General features: G+C 41.7%; 1 protein-coding gene across 1 annotated transcript in view; it reads right to left on the reverse strand.

Moving 5' to 3' along the window:
- LOC122540179 (dynein axonemal heavy chain 8-like) overlaps nt 1-24,758 on the reverse strand; it is a 1,258,818-nt gene that overhangs the window by 1,138,480 nt on the left and 95,580 nt on the right. The window contains exon 6 of the mRNA XM_087976819.1: nt 9,476-9,636. Coding sequence (XP_087832945.1) covers nt 9,476-9,636 — 161 coding nt within the window. The remainder of the gene's footprint in view (nt 1-9,475; nt 9,637-24,758) is intronic.

Genomic DNA, 24,758 nt, shown 5'->3' on the forward strand with positions numbered 1-24,758 from the left:
GACAACAAGCAAAACTAATGTCATTTACAAAATACCATGCAAGAACTCTAACAAACACTGCATCAGACAAACAGGCAGAAAACTAGTCACTAGGATACATGAACATCAACTAGCCGCAAAACAACATGACTCTCTCTCAGTATTATTCTTACATACAGATAAGAAAGGACACCACTTCAACTGGGACAACACATCCATCCTAAGACAAGCCAAACAGTGAAACACACGAGAATTCCTAGAAGCATGGCATTCCAACAGGAACTCAATCAACAAACACATTGAGTTGGACCCCATTTACCACCCCCGAGAAAAAGAATAGGAAATGACATCACCATAGGAAATGACGTCACCAACCCAAAGAAAACCAAACATATAAATAGAAAGCAGGAATCCTCAGCAGTGCTTCGTCCAGAGGCTCACTAAAGATGTTACCTAGTATGGTGATGAAACGTCTGAAAATGAACCTTCCAGCTCAGCGAGCAAACCTACATCCAAAAGCTCAACTTGAGCTATAAATCTTCTCAAAACTCGGTTCTATAATCAAATAAGAATTGTGACAGGTTGGTGTCTCATGAAGCTATAGGCTATTTCTTCAAGGTTGCCTTGAAAGTTTGGACTGCTCTTTCTGCCAGGCCATTGGACAATGGTTGGTACACAGCTGTCTTTATATGTCAAATCTCATTCAAATTTAACAATGGCACTTTGGTTTCCTTCATCAAAACTAGTTTCAGTTTTGAAAGGATTGGATCTTTCTGTATACAAAGTCTGATATTGTCAGTTGTGACTGGGAGCATGTCCACAAAACTTTAAAAAATTATACATTCCTCCATTGGGGTTACTACTAGTGTTGATCTAATAGGAGGTGGCTCAATGCATCTGCATTCAAATTACTCGTCCTCTGGGAAGTTGTTCTAACTTTGTCATTATAAGAACTTAGTATCACAGTCCACCACAGAATGCGACCTGAAGCTATGGGCAGCAGTGCCTTCAGCTGTTTAAGCAAACCAATGGAGTTTGAGGTCCATGATTGTCACAGATTTCCATCCATAAAGATATTGATGGAAATTCCTGATTCCAAACATGACTGCCAATCCTTTTTCTATCGGGGCATGTTTACACTCTGCATTTGCCAAAGTCCTAGATGCATAAACGATTGGCTGTTCAGTTCCAATGGGCTAACTATGAACTAAAACCACCTCAATGCCACACAGTGAGGCATCACAGGTCAATAACAGATATTTCTTGGGATTATATTGTATTTCTTTATTTCATTGAAATCTAGGGCTTGTTGTGTGTGACCACTTCAAAGGCTGGCCTTTCTTAGCAGTTGATGCAAAGGTGCAAAGATAGTTGCTGGGTTATGTATGAACTTTCCATAATTTACCAAGAAATGACCTACGCTTCTGGACAAATGAGGGAACTGGGACAACTTAGATTACTCTTATTCTATCTTCCAATGTGTGTATAACGGTCTTTTCAATTTTATAGCCCAAGTAGATTACTTTGGGGGCCTGAACGCACATTTTGACCTTTGGCAAACACCTGCCTTAAACGTTATCCAAGTGATGCTGATTAGTTTTTCCTGTTATTAGGATGTCATCTCAGTAAATGGCGACCTGAGATAAACCTTGTAAAATGTTCTCCATCATCTGCTGAAAAATTAAACAGGCTGATGACGCCCCAAATGGCAGTCTCGTATATTGGTTAAAATCCTTATGGGTATTAATTGTAGCTTACTTCTGGGAATCCTGGTCAAAATGCAATTGCAAGTAAGTGGAGCTCATGTCCAGTTTTGTGAAGGGCAGCCTCTCTTCCAGCTTTGCCTATAAATCCTCGATCTGTCAGACAGGGTACTTACCTGCAAAATGTGGTTTACTGTTTGTTTAAAATACCCACAAAGGCGAACTGACCCACTAGGCTTCAAAATTGATATGATAAGTACCATTCCTCGAATTGGACTGGTTTGATGATTTCTTCACTTTCAAGGCCTCTGATTTCCACCTCTACTTTTGCTATAAAGGCACTAGGTGAGCCTTGCAGAATCACAGAATTGTTCCTGGTCAATGGGCAGAGTGGTTTTGGTTTCTCTAATTTAATTAGAACTTCAAGCAGGTAGCTGTTTTCTAATTGAAAAATGTTCATCCAATGTAAGTGAATCTCTCACAAGCAATTTTACCCCATCAAACTTGGGTCTGAGCCTTTTATTACAACACTGGTAAATGAACAAGCTGCTTTTCATAAGAGAGCAGAACCGAAGTTGTATTCTTAATCTGTAAAGTTTCTCCTATATAGGTTCTCAGACTAGGTGAGGTCTTGCGCAAAGTTAAGGGCTAGAATCTAGAACAAATTTTATTAAAATTTGCTTCTGTGAACATTGATATGGATGCACCAGTGTTGACCTCCATTAGGATGACCATTTAACCACATGTTTATCTTGATTGATTAGATTAGATTTCCTACAGTATGGAAACAGGCCCTATGGCCCAACAAGTCCACACCGACCCTCCGAAGAGTAATCCAACCAGTCTCATTTCCCTCTGACTAATGCATCTAACACTACGGGCAATTTAGCATGGCCAATTCACCTGACCTGCACATCTTTGGACTGTAGGAGGAAACCGGAGCACCCGGAGGAAACCCATGCAGACACGGGAGAATGTGCAAACTTCACACAGACAGTCCCGAAGCTGGAATCGAACCTGGGACCCTGGTGCTGTGAGGCAGCAGTGCTAACCACTGAGCCACCGTGCCGCTCATAGATTGGTTCTTACTTTGCAGTTTTGCTATTTAACCGTTAGTGGATTTTCCAGGGTATGGATTCTCCTAGATACCCTCTTGGATACTGGCCTATGAGTTACCATACTCAATTAATGACTCTTTTGCTGTGTCAACTTTGCATACTGGCGACAAATACAATGACTTGCCAGCCCGGATCCTGAAGAAAAATGTAACTGATTGGCCAAGGCTTGGCTTTGTTTTGGAGTTTTGCTGTGGGCATACCTAGAATCCCTCGGATATGTCCTGAATGAGGCTATGCAATTTCCTGCACTCAAATGGTGTTCCCCAAGCTCAGTCGAATTGCCGAGGCTGTCTACTTTCATCAGAATAATCTGCCACTCGTGCTACGCTTGTCACATTTTCCAATGATAAAGCCAGCTCGCAGGCATTTTTGCAGTTACATAATTAGTCCCACATGCCAGATCATTCCTAAGCATATCACTATGGGTTAAACCAAAGTCACAAGTTTTTACCAGTCATCTTAACTCAGTCAAAAACCTCGATACACATTGCCCTGGTTCTCAAATTGCCAGGTAAAAGCAATCTCAGAATTAGTGGGGGTTGGGGGTCACAATATTCATGAACTATGTCTGTCAATTCTTGAAAGGTTTTAGTATCTAATGCCTCAGGGAATGTAAGATTCCTAATGACAGAAAAACCTGTAGCTCCATAGGGTGACAGGAGCATTATTTGTTGTTTTTTTATCATAATACTGTTTGCCTAGAAAAAAATAACATTTTTTCCACACACTGGACCGAATCGTCAACGATCAAGGTTGAGAGAGTCAATCTTTCCAAACAAAAGCATGATTTAAGAAATGTTTACTCCAAGTTTAGAATACTGTTGCAAGGAGGTTTCGCCAGGATCTTGCTTTGCTCTTGTTGCCATGGAAATAACTCCAAAGAAGCTTGTATTATGTCACCAAGTCACTCTTTATTTACGCGTGACAGTCTTGACTTTAGTATTATCTTGTTCAGATCAGGTAACAGAGTGTCAGTATGTCCTCCTGTCAGCAAGGGCTCCATGACTGGACCAAATTAACAGCCCTAATCAGGGAACTCATTTTCTGTGAGGTCCAGCTGGCTGATTTTGCTACAATCACTAGAGTGTTCACCATCATTAACAACCCCTCCTGTTGAGTCACAGAGTCAGGCAGCATGGAAACAGACCCTTCGGCACAACTGTACATGCTGACCAGGTTTCCTAAATGAACTTGGCCTATTTGCCTGCATTTGGCCCATATTCCTCTAAATCTTTTCTATCCATGTGCAGTTTGTTCCATGTACACACCACCCTCCATGTGAAAAAATTGCCCTTCAGGTTGCTTTTAATTCTTTCCCCTCACCTTAGATTTAGATTTTAGATTAGATTACATTACAGTGTGGAAACAGGCCCTTCGGCCAACAAGTCCACACCGCCCCGCCGAAGCGCAACCCATCCATACCCCTACATTTACCCCTTACCTAACATTACGGGCAATTTAGCATGGCCAATTCACCTGACCTGCACATCTTTGGATTGTGGGAGGAAACCGGAGCACCTGGAGGAAACCCACGCAGACACGGAGAGAACGTGCAAACTCCACACAGTCAGTCGCCTGAGGCAGGAATTGAACCCGGGTCTTCGGCGCTTTGAGACAGCAGTGCTAACCACTGTGCCACCGTGCCGCCCACTTATGCCCTTAAACCTATGCCCTCTAGCTCACCCTTGCTCCCTTATGCTGTTTATTCACATTCCCCTCCCCAACATATCTTGTGTTCCCCCCACCATTCCTGTCCTTGTCTCCATTTCCACAAATGTCTCTTTCGCCCCATAAGCCTTGTCTTCCCCCATCCTTTTGTGGCGTAATTATAGAGGTTTATAAAATCATGAGGAGCATGAATAGAGTGAAATGCCCCATGGATTTTTTTTCCCTCAGATCTAGGGAATCCAAAACTAGAGGGCATAGGTATAGACATAAGATGGACTTAAGGGGCAACTTTTTCATGCAGAAGGTGATGTGTGTGTGAGATAAGCTGCCAGAGGAAGTGGTGGAGGTTGGTACAATTACAATGTTTAAAAGGCATCTAGCTGGGTACAGGAATAGGAAGAATTTAGAGGAATATGGGTCAAATGCTGGTAAATGAGACTAGATTAATTTAAGATATGGATGTAGGTTTGCTCGCTGAACTGGAAGGGTCATTTTCAGATGTTTCGTCACCATACTAGGTAACATCACCAGTAAGCCTCCGGATGAAGCACTGGTGGTATGGTCCATTTTCTATTTAAGTGTTTAGGTTTCCTTGGATTGTGTGATGTCATTTCCTGTTGTGACATCCTTTCCTGTTCTTTTTCTTAGGGGTGGTAAATGGGATGCAAGTCAATGTGCTTGTTGATAGTGTTCCGGTTGGAATGTCATGGTTCTAGGTACCTCGGAGGCTCAATGGTGATGTTACCTAGTATGGTGATGAAATGTCTGAAAACGAACCTTCCAGCTCACCCAGCAAACCTACATCCAGAACTTCAATCTGAGCCACAAATCTTCTCAAAACGTGCTAATTTAGGACATTTTGTCAGTATAGATGAGTTGGACCTAAAGGTCTGTTTCCATGTTGTACATCTTTATGACTCTATGACTTACACCGAGATTATACCCTCTGATCCTAGACTGCCTTGGAAAGGCAGCCAACATCTTCAAAGACCCCTCCCACGCTGTCATAATCTCTTCAAACCTCTTCCATCAAACAGAAGATACAACAGCTTAAACATACATAGCAACAGGTTCAAGAACAGCTTCTTCCCTGCTGTTATTAGATGTCTGAATGGACCTTTCAAATTTCAAAGCTACTGTTGATCTCACTTTTTGTGCATGTTCTTTGTAGTCTTAATTTTGTATTCCTTGTTCTGTTCAATCACCTTTCAATCTTTGTATGTTATAGTTTGCCTGTATTGCACGCAAAATAAAACTTCTAACTGTATCTCGATACATGTGAAAACAATAATACAAATCAAATCGTAAGACGGTCCCAAAAATGAAAACAACCCCTCAGCACCTTGATTGTCAAGTTCAGTAAGAATCTTAACAATTTTAATAACTACTCTTATTCCAATGAGTACAGAATTCAACTTATTCAACCTCTCCTCATAAGAAAATCCCTTCATTCCTGGGATCAATCTGATGAACTTTCATTCGACTGCCTGAAATGTTAATATGTTTTTCATTGGGTAAGAGTATCCAAACAGTATACTTGGTAAATTTTTATCAGGCATTAATTAGTCTACCAACACTTCCCTACTTTTACAGGGAGAAAGTGAGGACATGCAGATGCTGGAGACAGTGTCGAAGAGTATGGTGCTGGAAAACTGATCAGTCATTACTGATGAAGAGCTTAGGCTCAAAACGTTGATTCTCCTGTTCTTCGGATGCTGCCTGACCAGCTGTGCTTTTCCAGCACCAATTGCTTCTTCCCTATTTTTACACTCCATCTCCTTTGAATTAAAGGAAAACATTCCATTTGCCTTCATTATTTCCTGCCAAACTTGTATGATAAACATAAGGACATCTATGTCTCTCTACACCTTTCTGTAGTTTTTCTCCATTTAAATAAATGCAGCTCTTCCATTCTTCCAGACAAAGTGCGTAACCATACATTTTCCCACATTACGTTCCAACTGTCAAGACTTTGCCCACTCACTTAAGCTGTCCATTTCCCTCAGCAGACTTGTCATGCCTTCCTCACTACTTGTCTTCCCATCTATTTTAATGTCATCTGTTAACTTGGTGATCATACATTCACTTTCCTGATCTGTCACTAAGATATACTGTCATAATTCTGGCTCCAGCTCCTGTGTGCAGTTTTCAGTTACAGGTTGCCTTCCTGAAAATGTTGCCTTCATCTAAGATCTATGCCTTCTAACAGTTAGCCAAATCTCTCTCCATGCTAACATATTACCCCCTACACCACAACTTCCTATACCATCTTATGTGCAGTACTCTATCAAAAATCTTTTGGAAATCCATGGCTGAGCACCATTCTCTCTCCACTTGAATCATAATGTCCTTCAACAAGCCTAAGATTTTAAGCAGAAATTCTGCCCATCAAAAACAGCCTCCTCACACATAGGTATTGCCTTTCAGCAGTCTCCATGACTACAACTTCGTTGTGAAAATGGTGAGCACCACTTTGACACTAAGCACCTATATCTTTGACTGTCCTCCCGTAACCCATTAACTTCTCCCATTATCCTTCATTCACAATGTTTAGTCATATTTCTCCTCTGTCACCCTTGAAATTTCCCTTCCTACCATTCTCCAATTTTTGTGCATGTTATCTATTATCTCCTGAGCTTCCAATTACTGATGTTCTGAAGCGCCATCTGAAACTAATAAGTTCCATTCTCCAGGTGATCTGTTCCATATTTTTCCTGACCTTCCCCAACTCCCTGTCTATGACACCATAAAATACTCAATCGTGACCCTGGAACTCTAATCCTATCAGATCAAACCTCCTCTTCTACTGTGAATATACTCTGTCACAATACCAATACGTCAATATACTGTCTGCCACAGTTCCAATATTCAGGCAAAAACTCTCCAAAGCACCAACCAACCCTAGACAGCTAAATCTCTATGACCACACAATATTTAGCCACCAGCTGACACTGGACAGGATGGAAATGCGATGTCTACTCTGCTACCCTTCAGCAAAGAGTATTCTTCTCCTACCCTTTCTATACAAGGACATTGCCCCACTGTGCCTTGCACAGAGCTCCTTCTTTCCCAATTACCTTCCCGCCTTGTGCTACCTTCTCTCTACCATGGTCATGAGGCACACCCACTCTCTTCCCTCAGTCCATGTCGCTCCAACCTGGGTATAATACCCGTTCACACTCTTCCTTTCTGACTTCTGCATTCCACTTGCAACCTGCATCACAACTCATTCATTCACATTGGTTTATAAACATTTCACTCAAAGCACATACCAGCAATTAATTACTCCAAAGTCAAGGAAGAAGTCAACCTCACCAGTTGCACTGCTCCTACATAGATTTAGGTATCTGAATTTGCATATTTCTCAATGGGATTAAACTAAATTTGGAAGATCCACTTTATTGTAGCAAGTTGGCCTTTTAACGAGATTACTTTGCGACTTGTACATTTCAGAAGGTCGACTTCAGTTTTGAAGTTGGAGAACTTAATTACAAATAGTTTAACTCAGACTCAGGCCTCTGAATTTTGGACTCCTGCACAATAATGTTTGCATCCGTCTCTCTTCTCACTCCTCTGAGTCAAGGTTATACTGTCCCCAGGGTTAGATTGAAAGTCAAAATGACAAAATTAAAACTGAAATATTACTAAAAGGACAAGGAACATTGATAGTTTATTTTTAATTATTCTTACAATGGATGCAGGCATTATTGCTAGGCAAACAATTACCCTCACGAATCCTTCTTGAACTGCCACAGTCCATGGTATTAGTACATTCTAAATGCAACAGAGTCATACAGAATGGAAACAGACCCTTCAGTCCATATCAACCAGGTTTCACAAACTAAATTAGTCCCATTTGCCTGTATTTGGCCCATATCCCTCTAAACCTTTCCCATTGATGTACCAGTCCAAATGTTTTTTAAAAGTCGTAACTGTACTTTATTTGACCACTTCCTCTGGTAGTTCATTTCATATACAAACCAGCCTCTGTGTGAAAAAGTTCCCCTCAGGTCCTTTCTAAATCTTTCCTCTCTCATGTAAAATGTTGCCCTCTAGTTTTAAACTCCACTACTCTAGGGAAAAAGAGTAGAGTTTTTATGCCCTCTGTGATTTTATAAACTTATAAGATCATGCCTCAACCTCGTACGTTCCAGGAACATACGTTCCAACCTATCCAACCTCTCCTTATAACTCAAACTATCCAGTTCTCATAACATCCTTGTAGATCATTTATGCACCTTTACCCATTTAATAACATCCTTCATATAGCAGGGCAACCACAATTGTACACAGTATTCCAAAAGTGGTCTCGCCAACATCCTCTATAGCCATAACATGACGTTCCATCTCCTGTTCTCAATGCTCTGACGCAGGCAATAGTGTCAAATACCTTCTTCACCACCCTATCTGCCTGTGATACTTTGAAGGAACTATGCACCTGAATCCCTAGTTCTCTCTGACAACACTCCCCAGGGCCCTAGCATTAACTGTGTAATTCCTGCCCTTGTTTGTCCTATCAAAATGCAACATCTCGCATTTATCTAAATTAAACTCCATCTGCCACTCCTCGGCACATTGGCCCTGATGAACAAAATTCCATTGTACTCTTAGATAACCTTCTTCACTGTCCACCATACCACCAATTTTGGTCTTATCCACAAAATTACTAACCATGTTTCCTATATGCTCATCCAAATCGCTTATATAAATGACAAACAACAGTGGACCCAGCATCAAACCCTGAAAAACATTGCTGGTCACAGGTCTCCAGTCCATGAAAGAATTTTCATCCGGTAAACAGTAAAAAAAAAAGCAGTGATTTGATCAAAATTAGGATGTGTGTGGCTTGGAGGAGAATTTTCAAGTTTTGTAATTGCAACATGCAATACTCCCTTTTTAACACAGGTATTTCAATGATACATATGATGGAAAATTAAAAATTAATCATGTCAAGCTTATTATTTTAGAGAATAATGTTAACCAAATGCTCAAACATTAAACACAAACCTGTTCCAATTGATTGTGCCACGTCAAAAGTAAATTTTCAAGTTGTAAAATCATTTCTGGATTTGATGTTGCAGCTTTCACTTGCTCGAATGAACGCAGTTGAGTAAGATCAAGCGTCTCACTTTTGAGCACAACAGCTTTTTCAAGACTTGTTTTTGTAGCTTAATAAAATACAAAATAATTGAGAACAGAAATGTCATTCAACTTGCTTCCACTCTTAAGGTAATGCTTCTGATATTGAAAACATTCCCCATATCTCTCCTTTGATTATTTTGCCAACAGCCCTTATTCTATTTCTTCTGGTTAACATTTCTATAGCTTGTAAAACATTTTATTCTTATTTTCTCCACTAAAGTTGTTCGAAATTTTAAACGCAGTTTTGTAAATCTCCGTCATTGGAAAATCTCCTTTACATCTAACGTATGATTGACAAGACACTGAAGGAACAAAGAAGGTAGTGCAGGAATAAAAAAGAATTGGTCCATGTGATCTGTCTGTTATACACCAGAGGTTAAAGGAGTGATTTAACAGCATTCAATGCTTAAGATGCTGGCACATTATGATCGCAAACAAGATGCAGTGCTGACATGCAATGCTCCCCCTACTGTATCGGAGTAGTGCTGTCTCACCAGTGGCTCAGCGGAGAAAAATGCTGGATAGAGTATGCTTCCCAGACCTTCACTGATGCTGAACCAAGACTGCCCAATCAGTCCACACTGACTCTCTGAAGAGTGACCTATCCAGACCCATTTCCTTCTGACTAATGCACCTAACACTATAGGCAATTTAGAATGGCCAATTCACCTGACCTGCACATCTTTGGACTGTGGGAGGAAACCAGAGCACCCAGAGGAAACCCATGCAGACACGGGGAGAATGTATAAACTCCACACAGATAGTCACTCAAGGTTGGAATCGAACCTGGTGCTGTGAGGCAGCAGTGCTAACCACTGAGCCACCGTGCTGCCCCCAAATACACTCAGATAGAGAAGGAAGGTTTGGCAGTCACCTTTAGTGTCAAAACGTTCACCAACACCTTTATGGCTGTAGATTTGTAATAATAATAGATCACAAACCCCTGCTAGGTCTAATTAAAGAAAACAGGGCAGTGTTTTCAGCTTCAGATTGAATTAAGTGGTGGGTTTTTATTCTGAGTGTATACAATTACAAGTTTGAACACTGTCTGGGAGGCAAAGTGGCAAATGTCGATGCTTTGAGCCACCTCTCATTGGCAGATGTATCACAAGTGGTGCCACCACTGGAAAAGTCCATTCTGGTTTTAAGCTTCAGGAATGCCAATGCTAGACACAAGACTCATCTAAGAGATGAGGTAGTTTACTTCAGGGGTCAAAGTTTGGAATGGGTAAAGAGCATGGACAATGTAAGGTGAGGTCCTGTGACGTAAAAAGTGCAGGTAAGTGAGGCGATCCTGAACAAGCATGTGAAAAACATGAAAGATGCAACGTTTGCAAATTGGTCAGGAGAAAAACATAGCTGGCCCCTCAGGACATCAGGCAAGGCTGTCAGAAGCTGTGAGTTCTCCCCCTTAACCTAGTGTTAAAGAAGCCTCTGAGGATGAGATGGACAAAGCAGATGTTGCAGCCTCGATGCCGTCACCTCCTGAAGAACACAATACAGTTCAGCCAAGATGCTCTCGGTACAAGAGGTGGGCTACAGCCCGTACACATTGCCTGTATCCCAGGCAGAATTGGAGGAACCGGACCCTGATACAAAAGCACCCCAGAAGTAGCTACAGGAAAAACAATGGTCATATGTCCCAAGATTTAAAAGGGAAGGGATGTCATGGTTGGAACAACGTAGAGCCAGTTGGATTGCATAGAATGAGTTTTCTGACTGGGGACATTAACCTGATCCAATCAGGGAATCCTGGCTGACAGATATAAACAGGAGTGTCAGAGGTTCTGCTCACTTTAGGAGCAATCTCTGTGCTAGCTGGGTCAGTGTCATGTACTATATGGTGACTTGGTGATGGGATAGCAGCCTTTGTGGTGTTATTTCCAGTATCAGCATCACTGTCACAAAGGCTGCGCCAGTCTCATGCAGACAAGAGTAATGTACTATGGAGAAGACACACAGATCAACTCTTAACAACCACATCAGACAAGAGTAACGTACTATGGAGAAGACACACAGATCAACTCTTAGCAACATATATGCTATAGACAACATTAATTGAAGATCCACAAATAATGGTGCTAAATAGATACCTGGCTATCCCTGAGGACGGAAAAGTAACTGCAGAATTTGAGGGAGACAATACCTTCATGGAGAGTACCATGATAATGCGTGAACTTCCGAACATTCAATAGATTCAGGAAAAGACAGTGACAGGTGATGTTCCTAGTACACCAAAACTAGGGATTAAAGGCAATGAGAAAAATAAACAGGTGCCTGAGGTGTGCCAACTATCACGCAGGAATCAGTGTCCACCAGAGAGTCTTACCTACTGGCTGCTGTATATAGGATTGCAAATATTTTGAGTGTTTTCATTACAAAAACTTATGATGTACAGGAGCAGGGATTGTGTATTGTATCAATATGGTGGCCTGTCATTTCAAGTGACTAATCAAGTGACTTAATTATGACATCATCAATCATTCTGGGTTGGAAACACTTTAGTCTATAATAAAGTTCCTGCTGTTTAACATTTTGGCCTCCTGGTTTTTCTTGGAACTTAACACTACCCATTTTAAATTCCTCCCTTCACAAACAGATCGACACTCAAAGACAGGCAAGATATGCTCATTAAAAGGTGGAAAAAGGGAAAAATAGGGAGAAAAAAAACATTGTTTCACATCACCAGTCTGAATTACAGGATTTGCTGAGTTGTTTTCTTATTCTTCCCTTAGATCCTTCTTCATTCTTTGTCAATCAGACAATTTTGTTTGTTTACTATTGCTGTCCTTCATTTGCTTGTTGAGAATTTGTCCTAACACTGTCCTTGAAGGTGTTTTAATTCTTCATTCACTGAGTGATTTGCAGAGAAAAGTGAGTGGCTTTTTTGGAGACTTTCTGATCTCACAGGGCAGAAATATAAGCATTTTTTGTGCTTTTGTGTTGCAAACTGAATATTTCTCTGTTTTTCTGACCCCACACAAGCCTTGGTTATTTGGCAGGAGCCAATCAAACTGTTGTTGTTATGCAATTGTCCCCTGGTCCAGGGCCTATTGGCTCATTGATGTTTGCTTTTGCTCTTTGTCCCAGGGTAGACAACATTACACACAACACTCAATGTGAGGGCCCTTGTGATAATGTCCCTACTTCTGAACAAGGAGGTCTGAGTTCAAGTCCCACCTGCTTATAAACAAATTAATGGAACACCCATGGGATCTTAGCAGAGGCAATAATGCAGAGACTTGAGCAAACAGCTCTGCCAACCATCCAACCCAAATTCTGGGTCCGGTACGTGGATGACACCTTTGTCATCACTAAACGAAACAAGTTAGAGGAAACCTTCAAGACCATCAATAATACCCTTACTGGCATAAAATTCACTCAAGAGGAGAAAAACAACAACAAACTGTCATTCCTAGATGTCACAGTAGAGCGAACAGCCAATGGGGAACTTCAAACCAGCGTCTACAGAAAAGCAACACATACAGACCAAATATTAAACTACAGAAGCAATCATCCCAACACCCACAAATGAAGCTGTATCAGAACATTATTTCAACGAGCTAACACACACTGCAGCACAGAGGAACTACACAGAGCAGAGGAAAATCACCTATTCCGTGTATTCTAAAAGAATAGGTCCCCAATGAACACAGTCCGCTGATTTCTCAGCAACAAACCCAAACAAGCAGACAAAACACGCCTAGAAACCCTAGCCACTCTCCCCTACATCAAAAACATCTCCAAAATGACTGCCAGACTACTCAGACCCCATGGCATCAGGTAGCCCACAAACCCACCAATGCACTAAAATAGCAGCTAATGAACTTGAAAGATCCTATACAGACAATGAGCAAAACTAACGTCATTTACAAAATACCGTGTAAGGACTGTGACAAACATTACACTGGACAAACAGGCAGAAAACTAACCACCAGGATACATGAACACCAACTGACCACAAAAAGACATGACCCTCTCTCATTAGTATCCTCACATAGGGATGAGGAAGGACACCACTTCGACTGGGACAACACATCCATCTTAGGACAAGCCAAACAAAGACACGCATGAGAATTCCTAGAGGTATGGCATTCCAACCGGAACTCTACCAACAAACACATCGACTTAGATCCCATCTACCACCACCTGAGAAAAGGAACAGGAAGTGACTTCACCACAGGAAATGACATCACCAACCCAAAGAAACACAAACATATAAATAGAAACATATTTTCAGCATTGCTTCTCCTGAGGCTTACTGAAGATGTCACCTAGTAGGGTAACAATACGACTGGAAATGAACCTTTCAGTTAAGCAAGCAAACCTACATCCAAAATATAACATCCTTTCACAACATAAAGCATCTACAAGATAAGGCACCTTTATTTGACATATGCAGGCCTCAGTTGATTCAAATACTGATGCAAGCACATCGCAGATACAAAATCACGTGTAAGAGAGGTACGACAGACTTCTGGTCATTTGAAGAGTACTGGAAATGATTTAGATGCCAAGCTTTAAGACAATACAAGCCTTTAAAATCATCCATCAGTCAGCAGTTGCTGGGCATACAGTGCAAGCTATGTGATTAGATAACAGAGCTTCCAGAGGATCCATCCAGATCATGGGTTCTGTGATCCTGTGCTCTTCAGAATAAGTTGTTCGTCATTCAGAATCTGGCAACTGACATAGAGAACCAAATTCAGCAGCCCACTTGTGGTCTAGTGGGAATCACATCCAGGTCCTGGGCTCCAGTCAGGAAAGCCAAATGGACCTGATAGTAGCAGATGAATAGATGCAGTCACCTTTAGGGACACCTTTCTGAGGCAGTCTTTCCTCCACCACTCTGTTATTGATAGAAATGTTTCTTCAAGCTGTAATGAGAGCTGAGCCTCATCCCATTGTGCAGCGATTCCCATCACCTCACTACCTTCAGTGACCAGAGGACAACGACTGAAGACATATCACACAGAGGAGCATAAGAAGCAAGCTACTGTGTCTACAACTGTCACAAACCTTACATTATCTGGGGATCTCTCCAGCACAGCCTCCCACCTCAGAGTCCCCAACTTCCTACAGTGGCTTCTACCTTCTTCTTAAAATCCATGAACAGGACTGGCTGCACAGACTCATTGTTTCTGCTTGTTCCTATTCTATGAAAGTTATTTCTTGATTTTTTTTCCTCATGTCTAGTTCTTTCCCACCTATATCTGCAATTCTTCTGATGCTTTCCATCTGTTGCAAAATTTCCAGTTTGCAGGCATCAGTCATCTTCTCTTCACCACGGAGGTGCTATCCCTCTGCATGTCCACCACCCATCAGGTTGGTCAGAGGGCTCCCCATTTCCTATGGAGAGGCCTGAAATGTACCCATTCACCACCACCCTTCACTGCCTAGCCTAGTTCCTCCACACCTCCACAACTTCTCCTTTAATTCATCTCAATTTCCTCAGATCAAAGGTATAGCCATGGATACCTGCATGGGCCCCAGTTATGCCTCTAGGATGTTTTGTGGGACATTGCCATTCCAATCCCACTCCAGGTCCCTGCCTATAACTCTTTCTCTGGTACATCAATTACATAATTGGTGTTGCTTCCTTCTTTCATTGCAATTGGAAAAAATTATCAATATTGCTTCTAGTTTCCACCCTGCTCTCACCTTCAGCTGGTCCATCTCTGACTCTTCTCTTCCTTGCCTTGACATCTCTCCTTCCATTTGTGGATAAGCTGATCACCAATATTCATTACAAACACACGGACTCCCACGGTAATCTGGACTATACATTCTCATAACCTGCTTTTCTTTAAGGACTGCACTCCATTCTCCCAGCTTCTCAATCTCCCTTGCGTCTGTTCTGATGATGCCACTTTCCACTGGGGGGAGGGAGGTAGATTCAGAAATGCCCACATTTATCCCCAACCAAGCATTCCCCACCAGTGTGGGTGACAGAGCCCTTACCCTTGTCCTATCCATTTCACACTCATTTTCCGTCACTCTTCTCTTCCCTCTCACAACAGTGCTAGGGTCCACCTCACTAGAATCCTTACCCAAAGGATCGTAAAATGCCATTTCCACCACCTCCAGTGGGATCCTTTCACCAGAAACATATTTTTTTTTTGCCCTCCCTTGTCGGCATTCCATTAGAACTGTTCCTTTCAAGACACCCGAGTCCACTCCTCCACCCTCAACACTTCCAACACTTCCATGGCATCTTTCCATGCAATCGCTAAAGGTGCAACTCTTGCCCATTTATCTCCTCCTTGCTTCCCCACTGTAAGGATTCTATATTCCAACTCAGAATGGTGAGTGGTTGGAGGTAACTTGCAGATGGTTCCCATGCCTTTGTTCTTCTTGACAGAATTGGCCATAGGTTTGGAGCATGATGTCTAAAGATTTTTGGTGAACTTGGTGAAGTAGATAGTACATGCTACAGCTACTGAGCATTTGTGGTGGAGGGAGTGGATGCTTGGGGATGTGATGCCAATGAGGCAGACTGTTTTTACCTGGATAGTGTCAAGCTTCTTGCATGTTGTTGGAGCTGCACTCATCCAGGCAAGTGGGCTGCATTCCATCACACTCCTGACATGCCTTGAAGATGGTAAACAGGCTTAGGGGAGTTAGGAGGTGAGTTACTCGCTGTAGTACTCTGAGTCTCTAACTTGTTCTTGTGGTTACTGTGTTAATGTGCTGAGCCTAGTTGGGTTTCTGGCCAATGGCAACACCAAGGATGTTGGTAGTGGGGGATTCAGTGATGGTAACACCAATGAATGTCAAGGGGAGGTAGTTTACAGTGGCTTTTATTGGAGATGCTCATTGCCTGGCATCTATGTGGCACAAATGTTACCTGTCACTTGTCAGCCTAAGTCTGGATATTATCCAGATCTTGTTGTATTTGAACCTAGACTATTTCAGTATCAGAGGAACCATAAATGGTGCTGAATATTGTGCAATCATTGGCGAATATCCCCACTTCATATCTTATGATGAAGAGAAAGTCATTGATGAAACAGCAGAAGATAGTTGGGATGAGGTGACTATGCTGGGGAACTCCTGCAGAGATGAGCTGACTGTTCAATAATCACAGCCATCTTCCCATGTGACAGGTATGATTCCAATCAGCAAAGTTCATAAATAAAATTCCAAATAAGTTGAAACATTTCTGGATTTTGTGGTGGGAAATAAAATGGGCCAACTGGACAAACTGCCTATGGAGAACGACGAGTAAAAGTGATCATTCTATCAAGAAGTCTTGATCTGTAATACAGCATAGTAAGGAAAAATCTGAAGTAAACATCTAAACTAGAAGAAGTTTAATTTTAATGAGATGTAAAGGGACATTATTTGGGTAACATGTAACCAGCAACTGCCATGAAAAAAAAACTGTACGAGAACAATGGATGGCCCTCAAGGTAACGGCACTTCAGATATAGACTGGAAGCATTCCAACAAAGAGGAAAAAGTATGGAAAGCAAAGTCAAGACTCCATGGTTGATGAGGGACATCAAAAGCATGATGCAGCAAACATTTTAGGAAATTATTTAAAGCAAGTTAGGATTATCAGGATTGATGAGGAGAACAAAGAGGAAAATGAGATTGGCATTGGCAGAAAGTATGAGAATAGCGAATCAGTTAACTTGGTAGAAATTCAAAAATCTGTGGCAATAGAGTCATAGAGATGTACAGCATAATATTGCAAAGCTCAGATATGATCTGCTGGTTCTAGAATGGCTTAGCTCTATCACTTACTGCTTATGTTGCCTGGCATGTATGTAGTTGAAACTTTATTGCTGGAACAGCACAGCAGGTCAGGCAGCATCCAGGGAACAGGAGATTCGACGTTTCGGGCACAGGCCCTTCTTCAGGAATTCCTGAAGAAGGGCCTGTGCCCGAAACGTCGAATCTCCTGTTCCCTGGATGCTGCCTGACCTGCTGTGCTGTTCCAGCAATAAAGTTTCAACTTTGATCTCCAGCATCTGCAGACCTCACTTTCTCCTGGCATGTAAGTAGTCCTGTTTTGTAACTTCACCTGATTAATAAAGCATATTTAGATATGCCTCTTGCTGCTCATGGCATACCCCTCTGCATTCTTCATGAGACCAGGGTGGATCCCTCAACTTGATGGTAATGTTAGAATGGGGGCTATGATTGGTCATGAGGTTGCAGATCGGAGATTGGAATATAATCTGCTGTTGCTGATGACCCACAGCATGGATATCCATTCTTGAGGTGCTAGACCTGTTCAAAATCTATCCCATTTACCATAATTATATGCAATACAACCAGACATGAGGCACTCTCAATGTAATGACTGGATTTTATCTTTATAAGCATGGTGTGGTGGTCATTGTTAACAAAATTGTCCTGGACAGATGCATTTGCAGCAAGCAGGCTGTTGAGGATGAGATCAAGTATGATTTTCACTCTTGTTGCTTCCTTTACCACCTGCTTCAGCTTAGTCTAGAAGTATGTCCTGACCTTTCTAGCAGTTAATATAACTTAGAGGCTTGCTAGGCCAATTCAGAAGGCAGTGATGAGTCAACCACATTGTTGGTGAGACCAGTTAACAGTAGCAACATTTCCTACTTTCTGTGAAATGGATGGATTTTTACGGCAATTGATTCTTGTTCATCATTAGACTTTTAATTCTAGATAATGTATTGAATTCAAATTCCACCAGCTGCCATTTGAAACTTGGTCCTTGGAACATTATCTAAGTCTCTGGATTACAAGTGCAGCAATAATATCACAGTGCCATCATGTCCTCCTACTTCGTAAATCATAATCAGGCAATAGGGAAGCAGAGGGAGATAGTGGCATGTGGTGATGTGACTGAACAAATAATCCAGGAAACCAGCTTAATGTTCTAAGAACATGGGATTGAATTCCATCACTGCTGATGAAATTCACTATAAAATCTGGAATAAAAAAAAGCTGCCCAAATGTGTTCATGTCACAACTGCTGATTGCCATAAAGATCCATCTGGTTCACTAATGTCCTTTAGGGAAGAAAAGCTGACTTTTAATTGCCTGGACAATTAGGGCTCAGTGATTATGACTGTGCCTGGGACCTGTGTTCAATTCTAGCTCTGGGCGACAGAGTGGAGTTTGCACAGTCTCCCCGTGTCTGTGTGGGATTCCTCTGGGTGCTCCGGTTTCCTCCCACAGTCGAAAGATGTGCAGGTTAGGTGATTGAGCTGTTAAACTTGCCCATAGTGTTCAGGGATATGTGGCTTAGGTGCATTAGTTAGGGTAAATGTAGAGTAGTAGAAGAATGGGTCTGGGTGGGTTACTCTTCAGAGGGTCAGTATGGATTTGTAGGGCCAAATGGCCTGTTTCTACACTGTAAAGATTCTATGATTCTAAGGAATGAACAATAAGCACTTGCCTAGCCAGCAATGCTCATATCTCGTGAATGGATAATTGTAACAGGGCATGAATTGGATATGTATGAAAAAATGTTTCCCTGGATGGAGGGATCAATGGCAGGGGGCATAGGTGTAAGGTAAAAGGCAGAAGGTTTAGCAGAGAAGTGAGGAAAGTCTTTTTCACCCAGAGGTTGGTGGGAATCCGGAACTCACCATCTGTAAGGGTGGTCGAGGGAGAAATCCTCAGAACATTTAGGAAGTACTTAGATGTGCGTTTGCGATGCCAAGGTACATAAGGTTATAGGCTAAGTGCTGGAAAATGGGATTTAAATAGTTAGGTGATTAATTTCAACCCGGGTGGATGCGAAAGACTGTAAGGCCTTTTTCTATGTTGTAGATCTCTATGACTATATATTTTATTAAATAATGGGGTCCTATAAGGCCCAAAGAATGTGTTAAATGTTTTGGGATAAAAGGCTAGAGTATAACACGTAATATGTACTGTTAAATGCATTTATCTAGGAATAGCATGATGACAAAATAATGGATAATGTGGAAGCAATGGATGGAGTGAAAATTGACAAGGCAGATCAAACAATAAATAAATCTTGAATTTAATATTAGTCTCAGCCACAGTGACCCCTGAAATAATCACTGATTGTCAAAAAATCTACTTTGTTCAGCGATACCTTCTCACTAAGGAAATCTACTGTTCTTCACCCAGTCTGGCTTACTACAAGCAATGCCAGACTCACTTCTCTCCGAAGGACAATGAGTGCTGCAGAAGTTGGGTAAATTGTCTTGCATGCAATGCCCATTTAAGAGTTAAAACAAACAGACAAATGAATGATGGAATTTAATGCTGAGATTTAATGACACAGTTGTAAAGAGCATTTCACTGACGGAGACATCTGAGCTACATGTGCGTAGATCTTTGAAGATGACAGGAGAGACAGATACATGGAAACTTGGGCTTCACAAATAGAGGTACCAACAGGAAAGGTATACTGAATCTTTATAAAATCTCTTTAGGCCATATATTGCTGTAGGTATGGATTTTACAAATTTATGGATCAACAAAAGAGCATAGCTGTCATTTATTAAATGCCTCCACGGATCGGAAATTCTACAAATTTAGGTCAGGGAAGCTAGCATTGTTCTCTTAAACAAAGGAGATTCATGGAAAATTTGGTAGAGGTACAAAATGTGATGACAGTTTGTTAATGTAGACAGTGAAACATTTTGCTATGAGCTGGTGGTTCAAAAATACGGGAACACAGATTTTGAGGAAATGTGTTGCATAAGTTGACAGTTCTGAAAGGGTTAATGTTGTAAACTACATTAAGATCGACCCAATTTGGTGATAACATAAGAACTTTGGTGGAGAAAGACAGAAAGTCTCTAAGATTGAATACTTTTTTCATGTATCTCCCAATAGCCTGAGTTACAACGTCCAACTTAGTAATATAACCTGTATCTGATTTCTGTCAAACAATATATTATGACTTGTTTAAGATGAAAGGCTCTTTTGGTGGCAGCAAACAAACCCAAACATAAGCATTTTTAAATTTACTCATAACTATCTCCTCAGACACAACTAGGACAGGATATGCAAGTATATATTGCCTGTCCTAGTTGTGCTTTAGAAGGCAGTTGTGAACTGCTTTCTTGAACCATTATAATCCATTTTGCTACAGTTACACCCATACTAACATTAGGGAAGAAGTTCCAGGATTTTGGCCCAGTGAGACTGAAGGAACAGCAACACATTTCCTAGTCACAAACACAGAAATTGCTCAGCATGTCTTGCAGCATGTGTGGAAAGAAATTGGAATCAAACATTTTGGATTCAGTGACTCTTCCTCAGAACTCTTCCTAGTCAGTTTGTCCATGGTTCAAAGGGAAATTTGTGGGTGGTAGCGTTTGGTATTTGAACTCATAAAGTAAAGTTCAATAAGAAAGAAAGTACACTTTTAATTCAGTCCAGGTGAGAGAAAATAAACCAGAATATTACAGAACAAGAACAGGCCCTTTGATCCATCATTCCTGTATTGACCATGATGCCATTCTAAAGTAATCCCATCTGCTTGCATATGGTCTGTATCCCTCTTTCCTTGCATTATCATGTACTAATACAAATGCCTCTTAAATGTTACTATCATACCTGCTTCTACCACCTCCCATGGCAGTGCATTCTGGGCACCTACCACTCTCTGTATGTAATACAATTGCCTTGTCTATCTTCTTTAAACTTTCTCCTCTCACATTAAACCTATGACCCCTAATATTAAATATTTCTACCCTGGGGAAAGCTATTCACCCTAATCATACCTCTCATGATTTTATGTACTTCTATCAGGTCATCCCTCAGCCTCCGATTATCTAACAAAAACAATCCAAGTTTGTCCAACCCTTCCTTACATCTAACACTCTCCAGTCCTGGCAAATCTCTTTTGTACCTTGTCTTGTGTTGACTACAACTGGACACAAAATTCCAAATGTGGACTAACTGAAGTTTTATACAGCTACAACCATGATTTGAGAACTTTTATACTCCATGCTCTGATTGATGAAGGCAAGCATGCCGGACATCTTCTTTACCACCTTATCCATGTCATCAACACTTCAATCCAACTCATCTCTGCTGAGCAGATATCCAAAACCAATCTACTCCCATTTGCCAGCACTTGACCCATATCCCTCTAAATCCTTCCTATTTATATACCAATCCAGATGCCTATTAAATGCTGTAATTGTACCAGCCTCCACCACTTCCTCTGGCAGCTCGTTCCAAACATGCACCACCCTTTGCATGAAAAAGTTACCCCTTAGGTCCCTTTAAAATCTTTCCCATCTCACCTTAAACCTATGCCTTCTAGTTCATTATCTTCTGTTAATATCACTTATGTTATTTAACTATCTCCTTTATAGATCATTCTACTGCTAAATTAGATGGGCATTACTTCGTATACAGGAAAAGAAAGTTGCAAGGGGACATTCAGATTAAGTGAATGAAAATTGTGTTTACACTTTTGTATTGTCTGCAAACTTACTAATCAGACCACCTGCATTTTCATCCAATTCTTTTATATATATAACAGACAAAGGTCCAGACATTGATCCTTTTCAGAGGTCCAGCCAGAAAAAACACACTCCATCTTCTGTGACCAAGCGAATTTTATATCAAATTTAGCAAAACACCATGGATCCTATGTGAATTAATCTTTTGGATTATCCTATTATGAGGGACCTTGTCAAATACTTCAGTAAGACAACATTTACTCCCCTATGAAGGAGTGGTGCTTTGAAAGCTAGTATTTCCAAGTAAACCTGTTAGACTATAACCTGGGGTTGAGTGATTTTTCATTATGTCCACCCCAGTCCAACACGGGCACTTCCAAGTTATGCCCTACCCTCAAACATCTTTAGGGACTTTAGGGACCTACCTTAATGTTTTTCAAGAGACCCAACATGTTCTATTTCTTCATATCAACATGGCCAAGAATATCAACAATAACCTCTCCCTAATCTTATCATAGCCCTTTGAATAACAATGCGAATTACACATTAAGGACCTCGACCAATTTCTCTGCTGCCATACAAAAATCCCCTCCTTTGTCTGTGAGTGTACCTACCCTTTCCCTAGCTACCCTCTTGCTCTGAATAGACTTGTAAATTACCTTGGGATTCTCCTTAACACTACTTGCCGTGGACATTTCATGGCCTTATTTAGACTTTGTAATTCCTTGTTTAAGTTCTTTCCTGTTTCCTTTCTATTTCTCACAGGTCTTCTGTAAGTTTCCTAAATCTTACACGTTTCCTTTTCCTTTTGAACTAAATTTCCAATGTTCCTTGTCATCCAGAGTTCCCAAATCTTGCCTTCCATATCTTTCATTTTCACAGCAACACCCTGGTGCTGAATTCTGATTAATTGGCCTTTAAAAGATACCTACATGTCATATGTGAATTTACCTTCATGCAGCCGCCTCACTGATGTAATTTGCAATCCCCCACTGTAGCACGTTCACCCGAGGATCAGTCTTATTCTTATCCATGACTACCTTAAGAGTTACAGAATTATGATCCTGAAATTTTGATCACCTGGACAGGCTCATTCCCCAGTACAAGGTCTAATGAGACCTCTTCCCCATTTGAATGATTTAAATATTGTTTCAACAAACCTTCTTGGATGCACCTAACAAATTCTGTCCCATCTAAGCGACATCACAAAGAAAGTCACAGTCAATATTGGGAAAGTTAAAATCATCCAATACAATAAAGCTGTTGTTTTTACTGCTTTTCATAACCTGCTTACATATTTGTTCTGCTGGCTACTGGGAGGGTTTGGGATAATCCATCATAGTGATTGCACCTTCCTTATTTCTGAGTTCCGCGCACACAGCCTTGCTGGGTGAGCCTTCCTCTCTTAGTGAGCTGTGACATTCTCCTCAATCAGTAATGCAATTCTCCTACCCCTTTCACATCCCTCTCTAACAAGCCTGAAAAATCTAAACCGTGGAACATTGAGCTGCCTTCTCTCAACCAAATTTCAATAATGGCTACAATATCATAGTTTCATGTACTAGTTCAAGCTATAAGTTCATCTGCCTTCCCTATTATATTCCTTGCAGTAAAATAGTACACTTCAGACTGCCAGCGCTGCCATTTCATTAACCTGACCCTGACTTCATTTTAGACTTTCTTGACTTAACCTCGACCTTGTCCTCAATCATTCCACATGCTGACCTACTGCTCTGGTTCCCACCCTCTTGCCGCATATTCGTTTATTGACTATATTTAAGACAGACATAGACAGGTTCATGAATGTCAAGGGGATTAAAGATCACAGAGAGAAAGCAGTAGAATGGGGTTGAGAAACTTATCAGCCATGATTGAATGATCGCGCAAACTCGAGGGGCCAAGTGGCCTATTTTCTGCTCCTATGCCTTATGAGCTTTAATGTCTTGAGTGGCACGAGCAAACCTCCATGCAAGGTTATTCCTGTCCCTCCGGTTGAAGTGGAACCCATTCTTCTGGTACAGCTTCCTTCTGCCCTGGAATCTCTCCTACACCAGTTCTATCTGAAAAATGTGTTGCTGGAAAAGCGCAGCAGGTCAGGCAGCATCCAAGGAGCAGGAGAATCGACATTTCGGGCATAAGCCCTTCTTCAGGAATGAGGAAGGTGTGCCAAGCAGGCTAAGATAAAAGGTAGGGAGGAGGGACTTGGGGGAGGGGCATTGGGAATGCGATAGGTGGAAGGAGGTTAAGGTGAGGGTGATAGGCTGGAGATGGGATGGGGGCAGAGAGGTCGGGAAGAAGATTGCAGGTCAAGAAGGCGGTGCTGAGTCCGAGGGTTGGGACTGAGATAAGGTGGAGAGAGGGGAAATGAGGAAGCTGGAGAAATCTGCATTCATCCCTTGTGGTTGGAGGGTTCCTAGGCGGAAGATGAGGCGCTCTTCCTCCAGGCGCCGTGTTGCCATGGTCTGGCAATGGAGGAGACCAAGGACCGGCATGTCCTTGGCGGAGTGGGAGGGGGAGTTAAAGTGTTCAGCCACGGGGCGGTTGGGTTGGTTGGTGCGGGTGTCCCAAAGGTGTTCTCTGAAACGTTCCGCCAATGTATAGGAGTCTCCCCATAACCTCATCACCTCAGGGGATCTCCCATCCACCGCCTCCAACCTCATAGTCCCACAACACCGCACCACCCGTTTCTACCTCCTGCTCAATCCACAAACCTGACTGCCCCGACCGACACATTGTCTCAGCCTGCTCCTTACCCACCG

This window comes from Chiloscyllium plagiosum, unplaced genomic scaffold, assembly GCF_037043375.1.
Source record: "Chiloscyllium plagiosum isolate Xiang-an unplaced genomic scaffold, Cpla_swu_hap1 HiC_scaffold_3, whole genome shotgun sequence".
NCBI lineage: Eukaryota > Metazoa > Chordata > Chondrichthyes > Orectolobiformes > Hemiscylliidae > Chiloscyllium > Chiloscyllium plagiosum.